General features: G+C 40.8%; 1 protein-coding gene across 1 annotated transcript; it reads left to right on the top strand.

Moving 5' to 3' along the window:
• The first annotated feature begins 1,837 nt into the window (after positions 1-1,837).
• LOC108667862 lies at positions 1,838-24,736 on the top strand. The gene is made up of 12 exons (XM_018154959.2): positions 1,838-1,879; positions 2,553-2,648; positions 3,018-3,244; positions 3,592-3,802; positions 11,659-11,807; positions 12,357-12,576; positions 12,721-12,846; positions 13,569-13,619; positions 16,212-16,432; positions 17,130-17,334; positions 19,114-19,259; positions 24,594-24,736. Exons 3-12 carry the CDS (start codon positions 3,073-3,075, stop codon positions 24,734-24,736), a joined length of 1,644 nt encoding a protein of 547 aa, XP_018010448.2. The 5' UTR covers positions 1,838-1,879; positions 2,553-2,648; positions 3,018-3,072.
• Positions 24,737-25,348: the final 612 nt, after the last annotated feature.

Below are 25,348 nucleotides of genomic sequence, written 5' to 3'. Positions count from 1 at the left end.
ATATAGCGGGAGGACACTCGTTTATTGCAAACGCACGGCGATTTCTAGATATAGTATGCCAGTTGATTCAGAGTTATAGAATATTTTACTTGTGACAGACGAATTGAATTAAAACGCATACTAATAAAAAGTGCATGAATTAATCTATTATATCATTTACATATGCCCATCAGTGAACAAATGAAGCTGTTGTTTATACAGGGTGGGGCAGAACCGCTTGAGCAGTTTTGAGACGAAATAAAAGAGTAATGGAGGTACATAAGGAAGAAAGTTTATTTTCCTCGAAATTAGCATAATATACCATTTAGAATATTTGTTTAAAAATAATATCAGGAAGATGGTGGCCGTTAGCTGCAAAACACTGTTGGAGTGTATTTGAGGAGGGAGTAACCGTGACAGTGAATTCCGAACGCTATGCTGCAATGTTGCAAACTTTCTTGCATCCCAGGATGAAAAACAATGTTGAAAATGAAACATTTGTTCCAGCAGATTGGGGCTACAGCTCACACAGCCCGAATGTCACTCAATGTTTTGAAACGCATGTTCCCCGGACGTCTGGTGTCTCAGAGGGGTGATTTACAGTGGATCGCGAGGTCACCTGATTTGAGTATTGGCGTTTCTTTCTTTGAGGACATCTAAAAGAAAGGGTGTTCAGAAGTCGCCCTCACACCCTACCACAGCTAAGGGAACGGATTGTTGCAAAGGTTATGGCCATACCTCGCCATATGTGTGAACGTGCTGTATAAAACTTCCGAGAACGACTCCTACAGTGTGTTACAACTAACGGCCACCATCTTCCTGATATTATTTTCAAAACATAAGTATTCTAAATGGTATTTTATGGTAACCTCGAGGAAAACAAACTTTCTTCTTTATGTATCTCCATTACTCTTTTATTTCGTCTCAAAAACTAACTGCTCAATCGGTTCTGCCCCATCCTGTATAAATGACTTACTTGAGGTGGTCGCAGTGCATTTGACTGGGAAGCGTTTCCACCGTTTGCCAACACGAGCCTTCTCTTCAGCTAAATAATTTACATTTCCCTCTGAAGGCCACCAAACATAAATTGCTTCATTTTGTTTTACCAGCCATTCTGAGGGAACTACCTGCCATGCATTATTGTCGAAAAAAATGCCTACAAACTGTTTATACATGACTGAAAATCTGTAAAAGCATAGTCAGGCATTAGTACAGATCCTGAGATCAGTGGAGCCTTCAAACCTATTAACACAAACAGCAGTTAAAATTTTTAAGAACCCCTACCGAGCCGGATGACCAGGAAAGTATTTTCCACCTCTTAACCACAAAATTTTCTTGAGCTGGAGAAACTTAACTTTGAACTTATTGCTCATTGTTGGTGCATATTATCAGCTACTTTAATTTTGCAAATAAAAAACAAAGGAGTAAAAATACTTTCTTCTGGGTGGATGGGGACTGGCATTTCTTTATTAACAATCTTTTTATTACAGCAGAATCTTAGACATTCTACTCGACAAATTGTTCGTGATCATTGGTAAGTTCGCTTTAGAGTTTCTTGCCAGTGACAGGATTAACTTCACTGAAGACGAGTTCCTGCATGTTAAGCATCCGTGCCACTCCGAAATAAAGTCCCACTGTGGCGACAAGGATATCAAGTCAGACGTGTTTCTTTCCGTGATGTTCATCGTGAAGAGATCGCTGTCTGGGGAAACTGCCACCACTTACGCCTTTGCCCACAAGTCCATCCAGGAACGATCAGCCGCTCATTATGTTAAAGCTCGTATGATGAACTCCGAGGAGCCTCTCCTTGACATACTAGGTGTGGTCCACGCATTCAACCCGGGGTAAGCCACCGATTTCCGGAGTCGGCTTTATCGTATCTACGAGGCGGGTTTTTGAAGTAAGTACCGTATTGACGAAATAGTGAATTGGCTGCTCTCTTTCACTTTACATTCGACTTTTTGAATCAGATCCTAGGTAATGGCTGAAGTACTCTAACTTCGTTGCTCATCGTGAAATTTTTTGCACCCATCTTTAAAGACCCTAACCCATTTCCGCAAAATCCAGTAAAATGTTTTCAGAATACACTTCATGGATTCTGATATGAATGTCAACTGATGAAGCCTTGAGCTTATAGAAACGCACGCAATTCGACAGGATCCCCAATACAATAAGACGTTTTAAAATGACCTGAACAGATTTAGACTGGGTCCGATGTTTCCGTTATGGCGTATGTGGCGTCCCAACAGAATTAGCTACACAACACTCATGCACTAAACGTTGGTCGCAGTGCTACGATGGCGTAATTTAATAAGGGAACTTAATCTAAAAACACTCCTCGTATAACACGTTTTCGGATACTTGTATGTTTTATTGTTTAAGGCTTGCCACAGTACCTCTTTTGTTACTATTCTAGCGGGCATCCACAATCACTGTCGTAATGGATATTATCCAGATGCGACATTTAATTCTTTATTAAAAAAATATGCATTGCCAAAAAGGGATCGAAAAATCGTAATTTTATCTGTAATTTGGCTGATAAAATTGGTTGAAATGACATTCTTTCCACGCAGTCATTCAGATCATCGTGGAGTGAAACGAACATCGGAAGAGGCATTCGGACGCGATGAAACTCAGCCTGAGCCTGTCGCACAGTACAACCTAGCTCAGTGAGTCATCCTAGGTCGTGTCTATACTAAGGAACCAATGGCCGTAATATCAAAAATAGTTGAGAATTTTTAATTCCTTCAGCCAATCACTGACGGCTTTTCAAATTTAACTTAACAATCACAGACGAGAAACTTCCGCAACGTGTACTTAAGCGAGTTTCGATATTACGGTTCCATGGTTTGTGAAGGGTGAAAATTAAGTTTAGAACTCGAAGCTAAGTTTTTTTGGTAATTTCGATCTATGAAAGTCTACTTTCTTCCCTGGATTTGCCCGAAGATTAGTCTTGCTGGATTTGTACGATCTATTACGTTTTTATTCCTCTTTTTATTCTGTAGCCTTCCTCTAATTTTGCTTTTATGTTGCTTCAGCCTGCTGGAAGTTCTGCAGTACGTACTGCAGGATCTGTACAGCAGCTGTAGCCCCATGCAGTTCCATAGGCGCTGGCCTCAACTGAGGGACGCCCTCACAGCCGCCGGCGTCACCAGGGGCGGTGACTGGCAGGCGGTGCTGCTGAGGAGCCCTGACGTCACTGCGCTGGCGAAGCACGCGGCCGAGGTCACGATCAAGGAGGCTGACATGTGGGACGTATACACCGGTGATTTATTACATCAACGTGTATTTATTACACGGACTATATCTTGCACGGATGAGGGTAAACTAAATTCGTGAATAGCAATACAATTGTCATTAAAAACTCATTGTTTTCTACGATGGACTTGCTCAGATCACCAAATCTTCATGTTAAATACCACGTAGTATTGATAACTGAACTTATTAGGTTACCATGACTGAGGAGTGTTATTCCCTTTCCCGCCATCCCCCTCTTTCCATTATTCCTCTCTTCTCCTTTCACACTTCTTTTTGATTACCACCCCTCTTTCCATCGTTCGATCCAGGCCAACGCAGCAGCAGGGCTCTAACAAACTCACCGTTTGCCTGCAGCTCGCGACGTGTCGGCAGTTGCGCTGATGTTGCCGTATGAACAGCCTCGATTCATCACGGTAAAGATGCCAGCTGCGGTCCTGCGCGCTGCAGGTCCTAGCTGGTCTGATCTGGCAAGGCTTTACCGAGGACAACTGAAGCTGGACACTGCGGCAGGGACACCAAGCCCCGAGCCTTGTGACGACATCTTGGAGTGCCTTAGGGGCTCTCGGTCTGTAGCAGATAACTCGCATTTGTTACTATATGAAGGGCTTAACGTAATTTGACATATACACGAATAGAAGTTAATTATTTATTAATAGTGGGAACAGGCCGATAATCGTTGCGATTGTAAGTTTTTGTCGTACTATAGGTGATAATTTCCCTTGCCGTTTGTTGGAGTTCACCTCGATGAACCCAAATGAATCAGTCGATTTTCTTTCATTAGCGCTAAATTGCATGTAATGCTGGGATCTGAAATATCTCGATTCATCGGTGTTTCACACTNTTGTGTGGTTCTCTATATAAAAGCGGCATTTGTAAGCGTGATTAGACTTTTTTCATTGCCTGTGGTCAAACTGCTGGCAGCTGAATGAGTTTAATTATTCTCTAATGATCTTGCGTTTAAAGAAATTTATTAAACGGCTCGACTCAAATACACAAAATACTTTAAATTTGTTCGACTACAATAATTTAATCCTTGACATTCTCCTCCGACTATTCAAAAAAGAAAGAGTTTGCCGAATTGAAAATTTTCGGTAATACCTAATATTTTTATAGTCAATTTCGCGACGATTTGATTTGACGAATTTCATCGTTCATCACGATGTACAGTCGTACGCACGAACGAATCTCCCGTCAAAGTATTCACATATCCAAGTTCCAACTTGTACGTAAGACATTAATATATTATTGTTGAGCAACCTTGACAAAAACTATTATCATCATTATTATGTACCAATTCTTTGGACAAAAGTGACTTCTGCAATAGAATGTAGAACATGACTATAAATTATGATGTAATATGACTATTTCAAATGAATATAATTCCTACTCATTCTCACTGATCATTTTTAACGTTCTCGCTGTTTAATTATAACATTGAACAACTACATTGATGAACTATTAATCAAGAAACCTATTAAAAGGCAGTTGATTTTTTTTCTGGCATAAATCTGTGAAGATTTAAAAGACTCATAGATGAATTACCAAATTTTTGCCAAAATCTGTACAATACAATTCTGTTCATAGCACAGTTAAAAACTAGAGCACAAAATAATTAAAGAGTTTTATATATTTTAGTCATTATATAACAAATTATTATAAATAATAATTTTCTGTTATATAATAAAAAATAAATTGATATTTTATTTATAAATAAGTAAAAACTATACATAATTTAATGATTTCGTAAATAATTTAATTTCAGTGGCCTAGCATAAATACCGATGATGGCTTGTCTCTAAAATTGAAGAATTTATAAAAATTTGTCGCACGAATTTTTTTACTTATTGAAGGTCGCTTTCCTCCGCCACGTCAATTAATGCACTGTCTTGTGTATTAATTAATACATTACATAAATGAAGTGCACACTGGCCGCCCCATATCCCACTGTACCTCCACTTTTACATATTTATTATAAAGAAATTAACACTGTTTAATAGATTAGTTCTTAATAATAAATTGAAAATTATGATGTTGAAGATAAGGTAATTGTCGTGACATTGATTTTGGAGGACGCTAAGCCGAACAAAAATATAGAAAAATTGTTTTATTCCAAATTCAAACCTGTACGATATTTTTAAGTACAGTTCGTCGTGAATTCAACAATGAACCTCTGCACAATTGGATTGCACAGTTCACGATTGACAATGGAAGCAACATTTTTAACACCAATGTTAAGGTGCACAGTATGAGCATCATTTAAGCCCTCTAGCGGGCAAGTTAATTTGTTTGGTCACTTAAAAGCTCCTCCCAAAAAGATCCCTAACAGCTCCAGTTTTTGTTTGCCGCTACGTTATCGTGTCTCTGCCAATAAGGCGGATTTAGTAATATCTAGCAGGGACCGTATTTACCCTTAGCAGGGACCTTAGTAGGGATCGTATTTAATAAATTCTTCATCTGCGATTTACTCTTTCAATGTGCAGAATGTAGGAAAATTTATGGGATTATACAAATCTTAGAATAGTTTATACTTAACGGTAATGCGTTGAGAAACTTCCAGTTCTGCCTATTTCAATGATTTCCCACGAGAAAGTTCAAGTTGAATTATAGTCTTAAATTAGAGTAACATGCTTATAATGTTTTGTTATTTATTCAAGATCTAAATTGTGTATATAAGATTCACGCCCATTAATATTTTTTTTATATCCAATAGCTCATATCTTTTAATATCTACTTCAATCTAAATTTGTGTCTGTGGTGAAATGCGGTAACAACAAAAATAAGTAAATTTTAAATCAAAAACACTTTTGTTTGATAAGTCAATCTCAATTTAAGAATGCTTGAACACACGCGTGCGAAATAATATCCAGGCTCACTTTAGAAATCAGGCCAAGTTAAGTAACCCTGAATTTTAAGAATAATGTGTTTCTAAGATATCTATAATAGCTTTTTAGCGAATTTTCTCATTTATGGAAAAGACGCTATTATGTCACTCACGGCGCTCTTTGCAACCTAAAACTCCTTAGTTGTAGCTTTGGCGAGGCGGGTGAGTAGTTCATGCTCAGTAACGTGTTTGATAGTATATATACATCTGCATGTGCTTTGTACACTAAAACCTGACGTAGTGATTCTTGACTGTGGTGCGCATACACATTTTCAAAATACTGCGGTGTTAGTGAACTCTAGCATTTTGCAACTGATATTTCCTAACCTAGGGTGATGGAAACAATTTTTTTACGGACACACGGAATCACTCGGAAATTCCCGACAAGCTTTATTTACGCGGAACCTGTAATGGCAGCCACTAGTACAAGCCAATACTAACCGCTACTATTTTCGTTCAAAGTTTTTTGGAAGGATTTACTGCCAGCACTTTAGGGGACTGTGAACTAAAAATTTGTTTGGTTTAAATAGAGTTAGGTTTAATTTGCAAAGAAGTAGCAGAAATTGTAATACTCGATAAAAATGGAAGGATCTTCTAATTTTTGATGATTCATCGTTATTCAAATTTGTGTTTATCTGGTAAATTTCAAGACAAACGTTTTTCTATGGTTATAAACAAAGATCGTGACTGCAAACAAGTAATAACAGTGATAAACTGGTATTAATACTTAAACTTATTCGGCAGAAGTATTTATAAATTGTATATGAATTATCAATACGACTTCAGCACGATTATATAAATAAGTTTTTTTATTAGGCGCCTGCAATTACTATCGCAAACATAAAACAAACGATAAAGCGTGATGAATTTTGCTACGATTACGTCTATTTAATAAACCTTAATATAAATATATAGGACTCGTGGTATGACCAACTTATGGATGATTGTTGAACAGTCGAACTGATAGGTGAAATACAAATATCAGAGACTGATAGTGTCCAATATCCGCTCTTTCTAGATTCTCGTACAGACGAGAAAAAAACTGAAAGGGTCAATAATAATGGGAACGTGCACATGCACGCTTGCAAGCAACAAAACTGGGTGGATAGCTAGAGGTCAGCATAGCCCAAGTCCACAGTGCGATTCATATACCTTCCCGAGCGTAACGCAGCCGGGCATCTGCACGGCTTTTGACACAAAGCGCCCACCACAACAGCGCCGTTCAGTTACAGGCCGGAGCGCATACAGGCCGGATCGAGCACAACTGGCCGGGGCGCAACAGGCCCAACCGCAACAGCTACTCCTAACGTAACCTAACCTAACCTAACCTGCGCCGCCTGTTGCGGTAGGGCCTGTTGGGCTCCGGCCAGTTGCGCTGCGGCGCTGTGGAGCAGTGGCAGTGTTGTGCAAAGCGGATTTACTGTTAGCCGGAGTTACCCACAGCTCATTGGTCTGAGGCTATGTGTAGATATTGCAAGCTGATGCTTGGCGTTAGGCCCAGGGCCGGTTTATGTGCCAATTTTGCTACCCACCGCTGCGCTCCCACAAAACTCATGGCCAACTGGTTGAACCTGATGGCACGTCTCGGACAATTTTATGGCCGGACCCGGGGCTGGTTTCTAAATTCAATGATCAAGTTATATCTCCCAAACCAATGAGCGCAGCTCGATGAAACTTGGTACACGTATTCATTAGAACCTAACGCTGATGTTTAGCTCGTAAAAGTTTTTTTAAATTTCGCATTCATTCGTGAGTTAGATGGCGATACGGGCCGAAATTCGCAGTAATCAAGGAACTACTGAAAAGACTTGATCGAAATTTTGAATATACGTTCATAACTACCAAACGTTGATGTTTAGCTAGTAAACAATTTTTCGATTTTATCTTCGTACGAGAGTTTTTAACCCATTTCACCTTCATAGGTGGCTTAAACAGCAATACGTGCTTAAATTCGCTGTGATCAAGACATTTCTTCTAAATTTCTACTAAAAGCAAATTCTACTAAAAAAATTCTAAAAACTACTGAACATATTTGAACGAAATTTTGTATATATATACCTAACCTCCCAATGGTGATGTTTAGCTCATGACAATTTGTTTGCGAGTTATACGATCGTACTACTCTTTGTCAATGCCAATTTAAAAATCGGCCTCAAAAGTGCCGGTCATTTCTCCATACATCCGTGTAACTCGCGAACGAAAGTAAAATCGAAAAAATTATCATGAGCTAAACATCACCGATTGGTTGTTAGGAATGTATATTGAAAATTTCGTTCAAATCTATTTAGAAGTTTGGAAGAAATTCCTTGCTCACTGCGAATTTCAACACATATCACCATGTAACTCACGAAAGTAGGCGAAATTCGAAAAATTTTCACGAGCTAAACATCACCGTTGGGTCCTAATGAATACGCGTACCAAGTTTCATCGAGCTGCGTTCATTATTTTGGGAGATATTCGTTGATNTCTAATTTATTCTTATAGGAGCACTGGAAGCTAGTCCATAAAGCCCCTTGCCTAAACTGGGTTTAATTGGTACCTAACAGTTTAACAGCTCTGAAAGTTAAAATCAGTAAAACGTGGTAAAGGGAACAGTGAAAATTCCTAGATCGGCCTCGAGACCGGCCGAGAGTCCGGCAGTAAATTTGTCCGAAACATCCTGATGGCCTTGTATACGCGGAGATATCAGATGACGCGCAGGACAGGACGGACACCATTTCATGACTCACCGTCGAATTTCACCTATCATTTAAGTCGAGATAAAAAGTGGAGTTTCTCCGGCTGGTGGAAAGTTAGCTTACTACATGTACAGATTTCTCACAGACGGAAAAGAGTTTGCCAATCTTCGTTTCAAAAGATTCACGGAGGAAGATCTACCTTTTGACACAGGCCGCGTTGAACGGTCAGGTGTGTTTCACGCACCTGAAATTACACTACAAGACGAGGAAAGTAACACTTTCAAATATCAAGCTGTCTTCGATGCAAGTGATAAAATTGTGCTACTTTCAGGTGAAGCAGGAGCTGGCAAGACTACTCTGCTCAAGAACATAATCCTGCAGTTCATTGAAGTGCAGAAAACCGACTCAGACTATCTGGACGATTTCGAACTGCTTGTCCACATCGAGTGTCGGAATAGGACAGCAGAAAGTTTGCATAAAGTCTTTGTGGGAATTTTTGGCAGCGTCTGCATGAACCTTGGCGCAGAAGATGTTCTCCAGGTACTCTCACGTCTACACGTTTTGTTTCTGGTCGATGGATTTGACGAGCACAACGACAAGTCGATCACAGTTATGCGTGAACTGTTTCAGGAAACGTGGCACCCTAATTCCCGAATTCTTATTACAAGCCGTCCTTCAGCCATTGTAAAACTAAAGCAATTTCTCTCTATGAACAATGGTCATTTTTCAGAGTACAAGATGGCACCACTTTCAAAGTTGCAAGATCAAAAGGAGTTTATAGAGAGGTATGAGCAAATATTGAACAAGGGCCCTACTATGGCTGGAACGATGTCTGAACAATTTGCAAAAGTGGACCCGCGCATCAGGGCACTTTTCATTACACCAATGGCGCTGTTACACTTCTGCGCAATATATCTGCGTTTTCCAGAAACAATTAAAAATTGGAGAAGCGCAAGCGATGTTTCAGGAGCCACACTGAAGCTTTACAGGACAGTCTTTGCTACAAAGCTCAGTGACGTTAATGTGGACGAGATAGACATTCTACTCGACAAATTGTTCGTGATCATTGGTAAGTTCGCTTTAGAGTTTCTTGTCAGTGACAGGATCAACTTCACTGAAAACGAGTTCCTGCATGTGAAGCATCCGTGCCACTCCGAAATAAAGTCCCACTGTGGCGACAAGGACATCAAGTCAGACGTGTTTCTTTCCGTGATGTTCATCGTGAAGAGATCGCTGTCTGGGGAAACTGCCACCACTTACGCCTTTGCTCACAAGTCCATCCAGGAACGATCAGCCGCTCATTATGTTAAAGCTCGTCTGATGAACTCCGAGGAGCCTCTCCTTGACATACTAGGTGCGGTCCACGCATTCAACCCTGGGTAAGCCACCGATTTCTGGAGTCGGCTTTATAGTTATCTACGAGGCGGGTTTTTGAAGTAAGTACCGTATTGACGAAATAGTGAATCGTCTGCTCTCTTTCACTTTACATTCGACTTTTTGAATCAGATCATAGGTAATGGCTAAAGTACTCTAACTTCGTTGCTTATCGTGAATTTTTTTGCAACCATCTTTAAAGACCCTAACCCATTTCCGAAAAATCCTGCAAAATGTTTTCAGCATACTCTTCATGGATTCTGATATAAATGTCAACTGATGAAGCCTTGAACTTATAGGAACGCACGCAATTCGCAGTCGGCTGGATCCCCAATAAAATAAGACGTTTTAAAATCACCTGAACAGATTTAGACTGGGTCCGATGTTTCCATTATGGCGTATGTGGCTTCCCAACAGAAGTAGCTACATAACACTCATGCGCTAAACGTTGATCGCAGTGCTACGATGGCGTAATTTAATAAGGGAACTTAATCTAAAAACACGCCTCGTATAACACGTTTTCGGATACTTGTATGTTTTATTGTTTGAGGCTTGCCACAGTACCTCTTTTGTTACTATTCTAGTGGGCATCCACAATCACTGTCGTAATGGGATATTATCCAGATGCGACATTTAATTCTTTATTAAAAAAATATGCATGGCCAAAATGGATCGAAAAGTCGTAATTTTATCTATAATTTGGCTGATAAAATTGGTTGAAATGACATTCTTTCCACGCAGTCATTCAGATCGTCGTGGAGTGAAGCGAACATCGGAAGAGGCATTCGGACGCGATGAAACTCAGTCTGAGCCGGTCGCACAGTACAACCTAGCTCAGTGAGTCATCCGAGGTCGTGTCTATACTAAGGGACCAATAGCCGTAATATAAAAAATAGTTGAGAATTTTTAATTCCGTCATTCAATCACTGACGGCTTTTCAAACTTAACTTACCAATCACAGACGAGAAACTTCCGCAACGTGTACTTAAGCGAGTTTCGATATTACGATTCCATGGTTTGTGAAGGTTGAAAATTAAGTTTAGAAATAGAAGCTAAGTTGTTTTGGTAATTTCGATCCATGAAAGTTTACTTTCTTTGTCGGACTTGATGGTTTGGGGCCGAGAAGTCCCGTCAGTCACGAAATGATTAATTAGCTAATTAGGTGGCTACTTCACGCATGTCCACCTCTTTGCCGACTGTGGCGGGCTTGATCTGTTCCTAAACGGAATTCAAATTTTACTTGGGCTCATGAGTGGGATATTTTAAATAGTGTAGAATATTTTGTATGCATAACTAAGGAGTGCAAATTATATGCATCAAACTGTTGTGAAAATTTTGTAATATCATACACGCTTTAATTCATCCAAGATCATACATGGAACAAAAAAGTAGCGTGAACATATAGTGCGGAATATACGTATGAATGGAAAATACGGGAGTTGATACACTGAGGTAAACCGTTAACTGTACTTGTGATGTGTCGTGCAGGTGTCAGCTCACTGAGTTGAGAAGCGGCATCGGCAGTGCGGGCGCCGTCGCTGCCGTAGTTTCTGTTTCTACGGCCACAACTCAACTGTTCATCTCACTCCCCGCCCCACTCAACCTGCACTCCCTGCAGGGCAGATATAAGCGGCTCGGTGAGTCCGGTTTGGTGGGGAATTTTAGGCATAAAATGAGATTTTTAACAAGCCATTACCCAACGTAACAATCATTGAGGGTAGCAGGTGATCGTCATCAATTCAGACACGAAATTACGGCTAAATAGAAAAGCAACCCCCTGGCAAGGTTACGGATGGTTAACCTTGCCAGGTGAGTGTTAACTGTCATGCTAAATCAGGTCATGTAAGATCTCACCCGTGCTGGATGACATCTTGAAAACGTGCCATATGTGAGCTGGAAGCGATTCGGGGTAAGGAATCGTAACTAAGCTACATGAGGCCATCCAACTAGGCTTAGTGTTGACTGTAAACTACTGTAAGAAAGATATAACTGACTTGATAGCTGAGAGCCGGATTCCTGAAAGTTGAAGGCTGGGGTGAAATCGATGCTGCATGAAACCTGACTTTAATTTTGGGTGTAGGAAGGAAATTTTGCAAGATGGAAGCTCGATATCCGGTGGATTAAAGCTGGTAATCATCTCAGATGAGGGATGATGCCACACGCAGCATTGATTGTTTTTTTCTCAGTCGTGCAAATTTGGCCACTTGATGCTACCTGGGTTGCGGTGTCCAAGCCACAGCCGTGTCAGGAGGGGCACGACACTGGAGTCAAGACCAACGAGGCAGTATCTGGCGGGGTAAATCTACCGGCCCTGCCACTTCCGGATTTGATGGTTAGGGGCGCAAAGCCTGGCAGCTGCGAGGCTATAGCCTCAGCCATCCGCACAATCGCTCCACGCACCAGAAGGTTGGTTACTAATTATCATTCTTTGTGTAATGAAAAGAATTTTGTTAAGAGTACCAACGAATAAATTTCCTTTAATCACAACAATTTGCTTTCTTGAGAAGAGAAGAGCGGTATTACTCCTAATGTCTGTTGTTTCATGTCCAGACTGGATCAGTTATTGTTGCCACGCTGCCAGTTGGATGAGGATGAGTTGCGCCAACTGCTGGTGCAGCTACAAGGCGATGGCATCAGGAGCGCCGATGTCGGTCGCACGCGAATCACAAAACACACGTGAGCTTCAGTAGCAGGTCACAAGTGTCGCGGGTTGACGCGGGTTGTGCGACTTGATGGCAATAGTCACATCTAGCGTGAGTCTCAGCTGCGACAGTCACACTAGCAGCAAGTCATTGACGTAAATCTCGACACATGTCGCCACTAATAAACTATTTTGTTTTGTAATGTGAGAAGAAGCCAACAAATAAAAAAACACTTTATTTTTACTAGAAATACCGAATGCATCCATCTCGCGCAGCCCCTATCAAATGGCAACTTACAAATTTGATTAAGATTTCGGACAGCGATACATGATTACCAAATTCGTTGAAGGCCTGCAGGGCATTACTGAACAATATTTTATATAAATATTTTGATTAATTTCATGCTTCCAATTATTTGTAAATTATCCATGTGTTAGAAAATGAACCTAAAAAGATTTGATACATGTAAAGAACATACTGACATACACTATTATCCTCAGAGTGCAACATTAATTCAGATTCAATCATTTTCGTACAGAATAATGCCTCGTGTGAAATTATCTCAATTGTTGAATATGCATCGACTTCAAAAATACCCGTGATGTAATTTTTATAAATTTTTATCAGTCGAATAAAAGATTATTTCATTCAATAGAAATATTTTATGATTCATACATAGTTACTTCTTAGCACATAACAATTGCGAGCAAATTAGTTTATTAATACATTCAAAGGCCTTTATTCTGGTCTCAGCAGTGGTGGCCTCGTGAAGCTTCATGTGACAAAAGTCCTCACTGACCCCGAAGCGTGAGTGAATTGGGTGACCTTTTGTTCAATAGGTGAGCTATTAGGGTGATTTTACCTAAACTTGGTGAGGGTTCTTAGGTTCCAAGACTAATGAGCATGCGATGCGCAAGTGTATCAGGGAAATGCATTCATGTTATACCAATGGATAAGTATATCCAGTTAGAAAGATGGCTCATAACCGTGGTCAGGCATTTTATGGCCCATTATGGTACATTATTATTATTATTATTATTATATTATTATTTATTATTATTATATTATTTATTATTATTATTATGGTACATTATTTAGAATATAATGTACCAGGAAGTTAAATGTATACTGGTTTCAGCTTTACAAGGCAATATTGCATTGAAATCCAAACGCTACAGACGTTAAGCATTCTTTCTGGGAAAAACTTGCTACTGACGTTCGGATACCCACTCATGCTGATTGGTGAAACACAGCTCCTGGAATCTAACCATGATCTCGTCTAAGAAGGCCATCAATTCGAACATCGTTGATCTCTTGTGAGCTTATGAGATCTCGGAACTCCCAAAACCAGCTGCCAGGCCAAGTAAGAAGCCAGGAATGTGTAGTTCATAGGAAATAATTAAGCATATGGAGAAAAGTAGACCCACATATGTATATTGCCTGTAAACGGAACAAGCCTTAGTTGACAGGATAACCAAAAAATATTAGCTGCGGATAATTTTTGAGCTGCTTGCCGCGTGTGGAGGGGTAATCTGCTTCAGGAGTGACGAGTAGCGGCAAATAGGAACAAACATTTTTGTTTTTAGACGCCGGTGAGCAGCGAGAACTTGGTCACGGGACAGAGTAACGGCGTCCTAACTGGTTGAGAGTGAATTCTGCTATGGTTCGTATTATAGAATAACGGTTAGCTTGTACCTAACTTTCGGTAAATTTGAATACTTTAGAACCAATCTGGTGTATCATTTTTTCGCCTCGTGGTTGCTGGAATTGAAATGAAACGGTTGTACATGAAGTTTTTACTTGTGGATGAATATTGCTCTGCATATCATTGGCCAGAAATACTAACGATTTTAGAAGGCGCTATTTATGTCAGTCCCAATTTACTAAATTATAAAAATAAGGAATTCAATATGCAAATAAATTCATGACAACGATATACTAGAATCTATTCTTTCAATTTGCATTACTATTAACTAGTAAGACTCGTTTGTATGACGAATCCTATTAGGTGTCTTGATGGCGATGATTCTAGTGATAGTGGTGTCCAGGAATGAACCATCAAATTTTGGGATCCTACGAAATAATATTACCATAGACCGATATTATCCCACCTAAGAAGTCATTGGCCGTCTTTAATAACACGCTGCGCGGTTGCAGATGAGAAAGTACGGACAACGACTACCCTATCAAATTTCGGGGACCGCCTAATCTTTGGCCGTGGCCGAATAGTAGCTACACTCGGCGTAAAGTTATTCTGGGTTTGCTTGGCCACCCGATCGAAATCAGTTTCTGGTCAGAATCCCATCTCCGACTTTATAGTTACCTGTGAGTATGACAAGGACTGTCTGAGCCAAGTCATACCAAGCTTGCAATCAGATCAGAAGCTGTCCTTCAAACCTTGAGCCGAAACGGACATAGAGCGGCTATATAGATTTACGCGCTCCCCAAGTCCTAGGTGGCCTTAAAGCAGAGTCGCGCGCGCATCTAAATTTTTTTAGTATATAGGCTTGGTGTATAAATTTACTGGCCCGGTAAATTATAGGCCTGCTAGTTGTAGTCGTTAATTCTGGCTGCTAAAACTTGCCCCGTGTAAAGAGACTTCGACTGCTGTGTTGTGCAATGTTGGGTGGAAGACATGAAAAACGCAAACTGAAAGCGCCTGGGCAAAGTTTGTTATATAAACTGAGTCAGTATGAATTTAAGATAAACACAACATTGCTAGGTGAGTAGCTGAGTCAGACAAATTTCCTTTGTCCGGTGAACGCTATGGATAGTCACGGGCTTACTCCGAATGATTTTGATAACGATGGGCTCAATGGGCGGTTTCTCTAGGTGACACACTTGTTGAAAGATCAGGGAGGCTAATTAAGTCCATCAAATGAGTTGCCTCTATGGCCATGACAGCACTGGGTATTAAGTGGGCAATTGGAGTGGGTGAACCAGACTTCCACGTGTTAGTTGGTTTACTCAGGGTTTCGCAGCGACCAATCAAACACTAAAATAACTGGGTGAGATGCTTGGCGAGACTGAGTTAATGGCCCGAGTGACATTGACATCGCTAAGTGTTTTCATCGAATGACTCTTAAGTGTGCAATGAGTCACATTGGAAACCTCTTGTTCGCTGAATCGTTGAATGACCTGAACTTCACTGGACGAGTGACTTGGTTGAAAACCACTCTTGGGAGGATTTGGCCCGGATGGGGCGACAACTATAGTTTAAACCGAAAAACTTTTTCTTAACTACTCTACCATTTTGATCCTCATCGTTCGTTACATGCGAGTTCAATATTTAAAACTTCGTCTTAAGTAAGTTGTCTCTGATATTCGGATACAATCAATCTGTGACGTGTCATGTTTTCCCCACATGATTGCTCTGCATTGAATCTCCTCCGAATGCAGAGCTGCGAAAGCAGTGAGCCAAGTCCTCGAACAGCTACAGTCCAGTGACGCCGGGGACTTCGAGGCTCAGTGGCCGGGAATACAGCAAGTAATGCAGGATGCGGGTGCTTCAGCACGGGACTGGTGGGAGGTGCTGCTGTGCCGCCCCAGCGAGGAGAAGCTCGCTGACAAAGCTGCGCTTGTCACCCGGAGAGAAGATAGGCAGTTTTTGATAACGAGCGGTAAGATTCGCCTATTTTGAGTCTTTATTAAATATGGTTTTGGAGCGTGTTTGGCAAATGAGAAAATCGCCAGATAGAACGAAGCGGTCACAATTGAGAACTATTCGTTTCAAGCACAATTTAGGTTCTCTATCATAATTTTAGTTATACTGTAGTCAGCGACAAAGGGCACCAAAAACCGCGTACATGTTAGACATCACTTCAATTTTCTGCATTAAGATGCAGAGCTGCGAAAGCAGTGAGCCAAGTCCTCGAACAGCTACAGTCCAGTGACGCCGGGGACTTCGGATCGAGGCTCAGTGGCCGGCGATACAGCAAGTGATGCAGGACGCGGGTGCTTCAGCGCGGGACTGGTGGGAGGTGCTGCTGTGTCGCCCCAGCGAGGAGAAGCTCGCTGACAAAGCTGCGCTAGTCACCCGGAGAGAAGATAGGCAGTTTTTGATAACGAGCGGTAAGATTCGCCTATTTTGAGTCTTTATTAAATATGGTCTGGGAGCGTGTTTGGCAAATGTGAAAATCGCCAGATAGAAGGAAGCGGTCACAATTGAGAACTGTTCGTTTCAAGCACAATCTAGGTTCTCTAACATAATTTTAGTTATAGTCAGCGACAAAGAGCACCAAAAACCGCGTACATGTTAGACATCACTTCAATTTTCTGCATTAAGAACTATACTCTAAAAGAAATTATCTCTTGCAGGTCGGGACTTGGACGCGGTTGCTTTGATGTTACCATTCGCTAACAAAATGACTGTAGACGTGAATGCATTACCGGAAGTTCTGGAAACACCAACGTGGCAGCAGATTGCTTTGCATCACCGTGGATGCATGTACCTTCGCTTTCCTTTCATGTGCCGTGAACTCCAACCGTGCGACGACCTTCTCCAGCCGCTGGTCGGCAGCGGGTGAGTCAGCTGCAAACCCAGCTTTTTTACGATGCTCGACGACAGCCGCTTGCAAGGATGGGCTAATTAATTTTTGAATCCACTGAAGCTAATAAATTGGCATTAAAGCTAGCATATCTCAGAATTACATTTTCTACTAACAGCAAAAAGCAAGAAATTTAAATTTTCAATGAAATATTTTTGGCAGCACCGCTCCAAAAAACGTCGATGAAGCAGGAGATCTCCAAGACTACTAAGATTCCTCTTCAAATCATGAGTTTTTAATGATCCCGCTATTATTGGACACATCTGTTCTTTGTCTTTCATTTTTTGGTTTTGATCGATAACCTAACGCGGTTCGGATTTTATCCCTATATTAAGGATGTATTCTCACACTCACTGCATCGCGCATCTTCCATTAGAGAAAAACGCATTGAGACGACGATTTGAAGAAATAATATTAATCCATTCGCCGATATCATCGATTTTTCACTTGTTAAGCGAACGTGGATTCTGTCATTTGATTTTTGTCGGATATTTCCTCCACACGTTGCATAATTCCTCCATAATATCAAGAAATGCAACGTGGATTCGAAATTGACAAGTTCTATTCTGTAAGAAACAAGCTTTACTTAATATACCTCATGCTTTCAGAGAAGGAACATGCGACTCTGTCGTGGAGGGTCAGGCTCTGTCGAACCCGAGACCTCCACGCCGGAAGTCCTTTTCTGAATCCAGTTGACCACAAAATAGTCAAATAGTTCTCACAAAATGTGAGCTAAGCAGGAAATAAACACAAAATATCGATTTGCGTCACATATTCTAGATTAATGAGCATGATGCAAACTCCCTTGTTAGCAACCATCCTCCATGTGCCTTCCTCGAAACCCTTCTGTAATTTAAAGGCCAGCATAAGTGTTTGGTTGATTGCTCTGCCAGACAACCCTTAACGCAAAGCCAAACAGCCTTTTCTAGCTGTTGGACTCTTTCTCTAAAAGTCTAAGACAGCACTGGGGTAAAAACGGAGGTTGGAGATAGATCGCCCGTTATGTTATGTCTGCCCTGCCGGCCCCGGCTCAAGTATCTACCTGGGTGGCTGGCATTAGTGATTATGTTCATTACATTTTCTGAATAGCAGCAAATTCTCAGCTTTCGTTCGAGTGATTTCTGAAACTATTTAATACATTTAAAATCCAAGTTAAAGGTTGCGTCTCGGTCAAAATAACTTTTATTTACGAGAGTTGAATAGTATATTTTGAATTTTTTTACGAATTGAATGGTATATTTTTCAACGCTGCAGTTTAAAAATCATAGGAGGATAAAATTTGTAAAATTAAAATTTCTAGTTGTCAGGAGAGTTAAAAAACTGAAATTTGTGATCATTGAAGGTATAGATTTTGTCCACGCTTCGACTGCTGTCGTAAACGAACAAATAAACGCACAAGCATGGATTTAGGCTCTTTAAATGTGAAATTCTTGGACCTTTTAGAATGAGCCTGAAAAGACTCCGAGAAGTCAAAATTTTATAATATGACCGAGACGCTCTCCTTGAACTTTTTTGTTTCCAAATTTCATAGGCGTACTGCGAGTTTCACGTCCGAAATAATTGTATGGTCTGACAATTTTTTCAGCAATGTTGGCCTCATGGCGCAACCCTGCTCGTAGAATATTTTCATTCTTTTGATTTTTAGTGTCGTGTTTTGTATCATTCGGTGGCGGTACCCGTGTGAAGGCGATGCGAATCTAAAATTCTTTCAATGCTCTATTTGCTGCCGCGGTTAAATAATTATTTCCCTGCAGGTCCAGGGTTGAACGTTTCGAGGGCGGCATCAGGACGCCTGAAGGGGTTGCAGCTCTGGCAGCCGTTGCGGACAAATCCATGCTTCAAATCCAGCTCGAAGCACCGATAGAACTTGCCCCTCTGCAGGGAAAATACGAAAGCCTTCGTCAGTATTCGTTTGTTTCCAAATTACAGATACAGATTATGAGTTAACAAAGTTCGAAAGAGTGATGTGCTCTGGGTCACTTAATTTTTTTAATTATCAAGAGCCTTGCAATGTTGGAATATTACTTTAATTTTTTACTATAAGACTTATTAAAGTAAGGGCAGGAAAATGGCAAAATTTTACTCAGAATTTTACAAACGCTTATGACTGGATTGTATTCTGAACACTCGACAAACATGTTCCTCTTTATTTAGGAACAAATTAGCAACCAATTAGCAGTTATATCCTTATCTTTATTATACACGTGCGATTGATGACCAGAGAATTAGTTGATTTACATTATCAGGGAGTGGAACTTTTCTTCAGATGACGGTAGATCAAAAGGCAAATTTCAGGAAGTAGTCTTTCTTTATTAACGATGTTTCGAATGCAACAAACATTCATTTCCAAGTTAGAAGAGGCATTAAGTATTGACATTTTGGTGGAAATAAGTACATAATATAAGTAAATAGGATACACAGTAAAATGTTGGACCAAAAATTATTCGGAAAAACTCAGAGTTCAGACAAATCCGGAGTCAGAAAATAGATAGCTGGAGTCGGGATGCATGCCAGAGGCCAGCATTGCCCAAGACCAGCATATCTTTCATCCTCCTTTCCGTGCGTAAGTCTGCTAAAGGGCAGAGTAGACTAAGGGATTATATGTTAAAAGCCAAAGGTACAAATCCCCTTCATAGAAATTAACCAGCGAGCTAATGAGAAGTAAGCCACCAATACAATCGCTCTACGCCGTATTTAAAACCGTCCAACAGCTCTATCCCATGCCGTCCAACCTCCTCACGATTTTCGGTAAGCAACTCCCTACGCCATACCGCTGTTGATACACAGGCAGCACTCCAGCCCGTCCGTTCGTCGCAGCTGTTTTCCCCAGCATAACTCTACCTCCACGCTTACCCCGTCTCCCCGCCTTTTTTTCACCGACTGCCGGACGGCTTTTCTTAGTTTCTGCTCACTTGACTGCATTACGCTATGAAAAGAGGATTTATACGAGTTGTAAACTAACTTAACCTAACCTAACCTAATTCGGATAAGCATCAAAGGTCTGCGAGAAAAGCCTCCAGTTAGCCATGCGATAATGGTGGAGAGTCGGGGTAAGTGTGGGGGGAAGAAGCTGCTGGGGGATAGTAAGGCAGGGAAACAGTGACGCGGGGTTAACGTCTTGCGGAGTAAGGCGATGACGCATTACCGTTTGGTACAGTTCACATTTGCGGCAATGCAGTGTGGTCAGCGAACACTTAGGATAACAGCATGTGTAAGAAGTGATGGTATGGGTTATAAAGCATTGGAGAACAACCTATTGATCGTTAACTATGTGGATTGTGGAGTAGCAGCTTGTGTGCTGAAGCAGTGTTGGTTTAAAGTTCGTGTGGTGAGATAGGTCAATTGACTACAGCTGCTTAGGTGCATCTATAGCATTTAGATGGTTAATGTTGGCTCCAGGGCTGATTTGAGCATTAATTTGCTGGTCTACGGCTGCGCACCCGCGAAAGTCCAATCAGTAGAGATGAGGGGTTCAGCTATCGTCGGTCGGTTGTTGTCGGGCCACTGCTTGATCACGATGCTGGTGAGTACCTTCAGCACAAAGCGAGTGACGGTCTGGTTATGAGCTTGTCTCGCGTGGTTCACCTGCCCTCCAGTTTGAAGGTAGCTAATGAGACAGCGGCTCGGTGTCTTGATTGTTTGACCAATTTGTCCGATGTTGTCCTAAACATGAAGAAGTCTACAACCTTCTTTGAAGCAAAATTTATAGACTACACCGGCCGCTCGGATAACTCCCGCATTTTTGCAGGGGCCTTTGTTGCTCTTGGTTTGGAATTTGACGTTGTTTTCAAGGGTGTCACGAAGCCTGTTGAATTCAACGACGATTTTGAGATGAACTTGCTTGTTGATAATGCTTTGAGACCTGGTATGGTTGTGAGCTTGTCTCTGGTGGTAGGAGAAACGGCAGTTCAATGTCGCAGTTTTTACTCCAATAAACCTAATGTAATCCATAACGTGAAGAAGTCTACAACCTTCTTTGAAGTAAAATTTATAGAATACACCGGCCTCTGGGAGAACTCTCGCTTTTTTGTAGGAGCCGTAGTTCGGTAAAGTCCGGGGTTTGATTTTGTTGCCAAGGGTGTCACGGAGCCAGTCAAATTCATCGACGATCTTGAGATGATGCTGCTCGATTTTAATACTTTGAGACCTGGTCTGCTTGTGAGCTTGTCTCTGGTGGTAGGAGAAACGGCTGTCCAATGTCGTAGTTGTTACTGCAATCACCCGAATGTAATGTCTACAACCTTCTTTGGGGCAAAATTTACAGATTACACCGGTCTCTCGCAGAACTCCCACTTCTTTGCAATGGCCATTGCTCAGTATAGTCTGGGGTTTGACGGTGTGGCCATGGGTGTCACGGAGCCAGTTCAATTCGTCGAGGTTCTCGAGATGAAGCTGCTCGATTATAATATTTTGAGGTCGGTTCAGATACTTTTTGGAATCTCCAGATTTCATATTTATGACTTCACTCATGATGTTTCTCGAAATTAGTTCAGTTCTGTATTAGTATTAAAAATTATCTATTATTATTAGCAGCTTTTGAGAACAAATTTACTGCATGCTCTCCTTGCAGTAAATGGGCCAGCGCCGTTGCTCGATACCCCACACAGGAAGCATTTCTCGATAGAAGGGCTTCGGCCTTTTATCATCCCTATCGCTATAAGGAAATCTTGCCATCGACACTATATCTTTAGTTATATTATTGATATACGTCCATCTGCTAAAATATTTAACTTTTTTAAACGCTTCTGAGTCGAACAACCGACTTTCACCAAACAACCGAACACTGTGACGGTGATGACCGGTGACAATCCATATTGAACGATGCAAACCACCAGAGACCATGGCCCGAGAAGAAGTGAAATTCGTGAAATACCAAGAACCATTCATTACAGTAACCGGCATGGATGAATCTATATCCATCAAAATGTATTGTAGCTCCAAAGACTCCAAGCAAAGACTATTCAACACGCGACAGACCCATCGATGGTCCACATCTTTCCTCACATTTATCTGCCATGGACAGTCACACCGCTATTACCAAAACACACACGTCTACAGCCTCATGGACCACGATGTCATTCTCTCCAATGACCTCTCCATAATGTACAACAACTTTCCACTGGAGATTTTGAATTGAAATAGACATAGCTGCAACAAATACAATATAATACAACAAAATCGACCGTGCAAACTTCAAACAACCGTGCATCACTCAAACAAAGAAAACCTCCACCCAGACTTGCTCGCCCTTAAATTTCGCACTTGAGGGAGCATGTACGTCAAAAAGCTTTTATTCACGGAAGGATCGTTTTTAAACTTTGTACATTTGTGTAAAATAAAAATCCAAGATTTTTTAGTAATGTAAATTTTCCTAAAAAATGAAATAAAACGTGAAATTTATAGAAAACGGCAAAAAGGGGGTACTGTGAAAATCTATCTCCTCATTCAATTAACGTGCTATAACATCGAGAGACATATCATTCGATTTGTAAAGACCATATTTATTGATCGTCCGATCACTTTTTTCATTTTTGTTGTAATTTATGTGATATTTTTAGTTTTCGCCCCTCACCTCGCACTATTTTTTCAATATATAATCCAAACAAAAAAGAAACCGTAAAAAGTGACCGGCTAATCACTAGATCAGGTCTTCACGAATCGAATGGTGTATCTTTCAATGCTGTAGCTTGAAAATCATAGGAGATATATTTTTAAGATGAAAATTTCAAGTTTTCAGGAGAGCCAAATAACTGAAATTTGTGATCATTGAAGGTATTGGTTCTATCCAAGAGCTTAGATGCATGGCTGTCGCGAGCGAACAAATGAACGCACAAACATGGCTTTGGGCTCTTTAAATGCTCAATTATTGCGCCTTTAAAACGAGCTTAAACACCAGAAAGTCTCAAATTTTAGATTTTTGACGTACATGCTCTCCTTAACAGAGTACGTTTTTAATGAAAGCAAGATAAATTAAAAATTATCAGTATTTTTAGAGTGGCATGATTTATTAAGACTCATCAAAGTAGGATGCCACCTAGTACAGATAACATCCAATACACAAACAACAGTTGCCCATAAATGTTCCTGCTGAATCATTAAGTCCACTCATTTTGTGTCATTCCGGCTGTAGCAAAAACTGATTTTGTTTTAGGCCATAAACTTAAAATCAAAGAAAACTTCACAAAAATTCATAGTACCTTTAAAGAAAACGTTTCGGAGTCCAGCTCCATCGTCAGTTCGAAAATTCTAGAACACAGATAAATCAGTGATTAGTACAGTCAAGAAAACAACGAAAAATCTAAGCTGTAAAACCTACCTATTTACAATTTCAAGCGGGTAAGAGCTAAAAGCTAAATTCAAACTAGGCCTCTGCTTAAAAATATACAATGATTTTTTTGAGGTCGGTTCAGATACTTTTTGGAATCTCCAGATTTCATATTTATGACTTCACTCATGATGTTTCTCGAAATTAGTTCAGTTCTGTATTATATATAGTATTAAAAATTATCTATTATTATTAGATGGCAGAAATTAAATTCTGCCATCTAGTACTAATTATCTTTATTAGCAGCTTTTGAGAACAAATTTACTGCATGCTCTCCTTGCAGTAAATGGGCCAGCGCCGTTGCTCGATAACGTTTTCTTTAAAGATACTATGAACTTTTGTGGAGTTTTCTTTGCTTCTAAGTTTTTAGTGAATTTGCGATTCAAGCAAACGAGTGAAATAATTACTTATATACGTTCAAAATACGGTGAAGTTGTTTAAGGCTGTACAAGAAATACGTGCTAACGATTTATTTGGCATTAACATCCTAATCGAAATAGAAGATAAATTAAATCCCGATTACAGAGAGTCTGAGCAAATAGAAATATCTCATTAGTTACACAATAACAAATGCCTTACATTGCAGTTGTTACTTTATTGTCAAGCGAGGAAATATATATCCCCTGCAGCGCTGACCTGCCTGACGATGTTGTCAGCAAAACGCAGGTCCTCCGTCAACAGGCTGAGCTGACGTCTCAACTCCGGGTCCATGATCTCGACCTTGCCCTCTGACACCTGCCATAGGGAACGTCAGTACATACGCAGCTGACAGCTCTGACACCTGCCATAAGGACAGAAGTGCTACTCAACACATAATTGAATCTCGAGAGATTCACTGCTTGTCATACATCATCATCATCGTCGCTACCTTAAAGAAAAGGAATTAATCGCACTTATTTATCATTACAGAAATTTATACACACTTGGTTAACACGACAGCGGTGCCACTGCCAGCCTTGCCTCCGCCCGTGCTGCACGTGCTAGAGCCTGGCGCTGGTAGCTGTGAGGCTGTGGCTCAGACGGTGCTAGCTCTGTCTCTTATACACATCTAGATGTGTATAAGAGACAGCTTTCACTTTGATGTATGCGGTTACTCCCTACATTATTTACAGGCCTTAATCTACGGACATCATTCCTACTAATTACTTGTCCTCCATCTCCTCTGACTGTCCTTGAGCAGCCGGTGTTGTCTTGGCAGCTTGGAAGTGATTGACCTGATTTTCCGTGCCTTTCCGCCTGATTCTCTCCTGCCACTTCTTGCGAAAAACCGCCCATTCTAAGGGGGTGGAATCTTTCTTTACAAAAACTGACAAATTGAATCTCGAGTGATTCGCTGCTTGTCATACATCATCATCATCGTCACTACCTTAAAGAAAAGGAATTAATCGCACTTATTTATCATTACAGAAATTTATACACACTTGGTTAACACGACAGCGGTGCCACTGCCAGCCTTGCCTCCGCCCGTGCTGCACGTGCTAGAGCCTGGCGCTGGTAGCTGTGAGGCTGTGGCTCAGACGGTGCTAGCTTATGCACCTCGCAGCAATAGGTCAGTCGCGTAGCTGCTCACGATGTGGGACTGATGAATAAAATATGAAAATAACAAAATTTATCTTCTATTTATTTTTTCAAAAGAAAGAAAAAGTAGAAATAACTTTCATCAT

This window comes from Hyalella azteca, unplaced genomic scaffold, assembly GCF_000764305.2.
Source record: "Hyalella azteca isolate HAZT.00-mixed unplaced genomic scaffold, Hazt_2.0.2 contig10403, whole genome shotgun sequence".
NCBI lineage: Eukaryota > Metazoa > Arthropoda > Malacostraca > Amphipoda > Hyalellidae > Hyalella > Hyalella azteca.
Note: the sequence above shows the minus strand (reverse complement) of the source record. Positions and strands in the feature narration are given on the sequence as shown.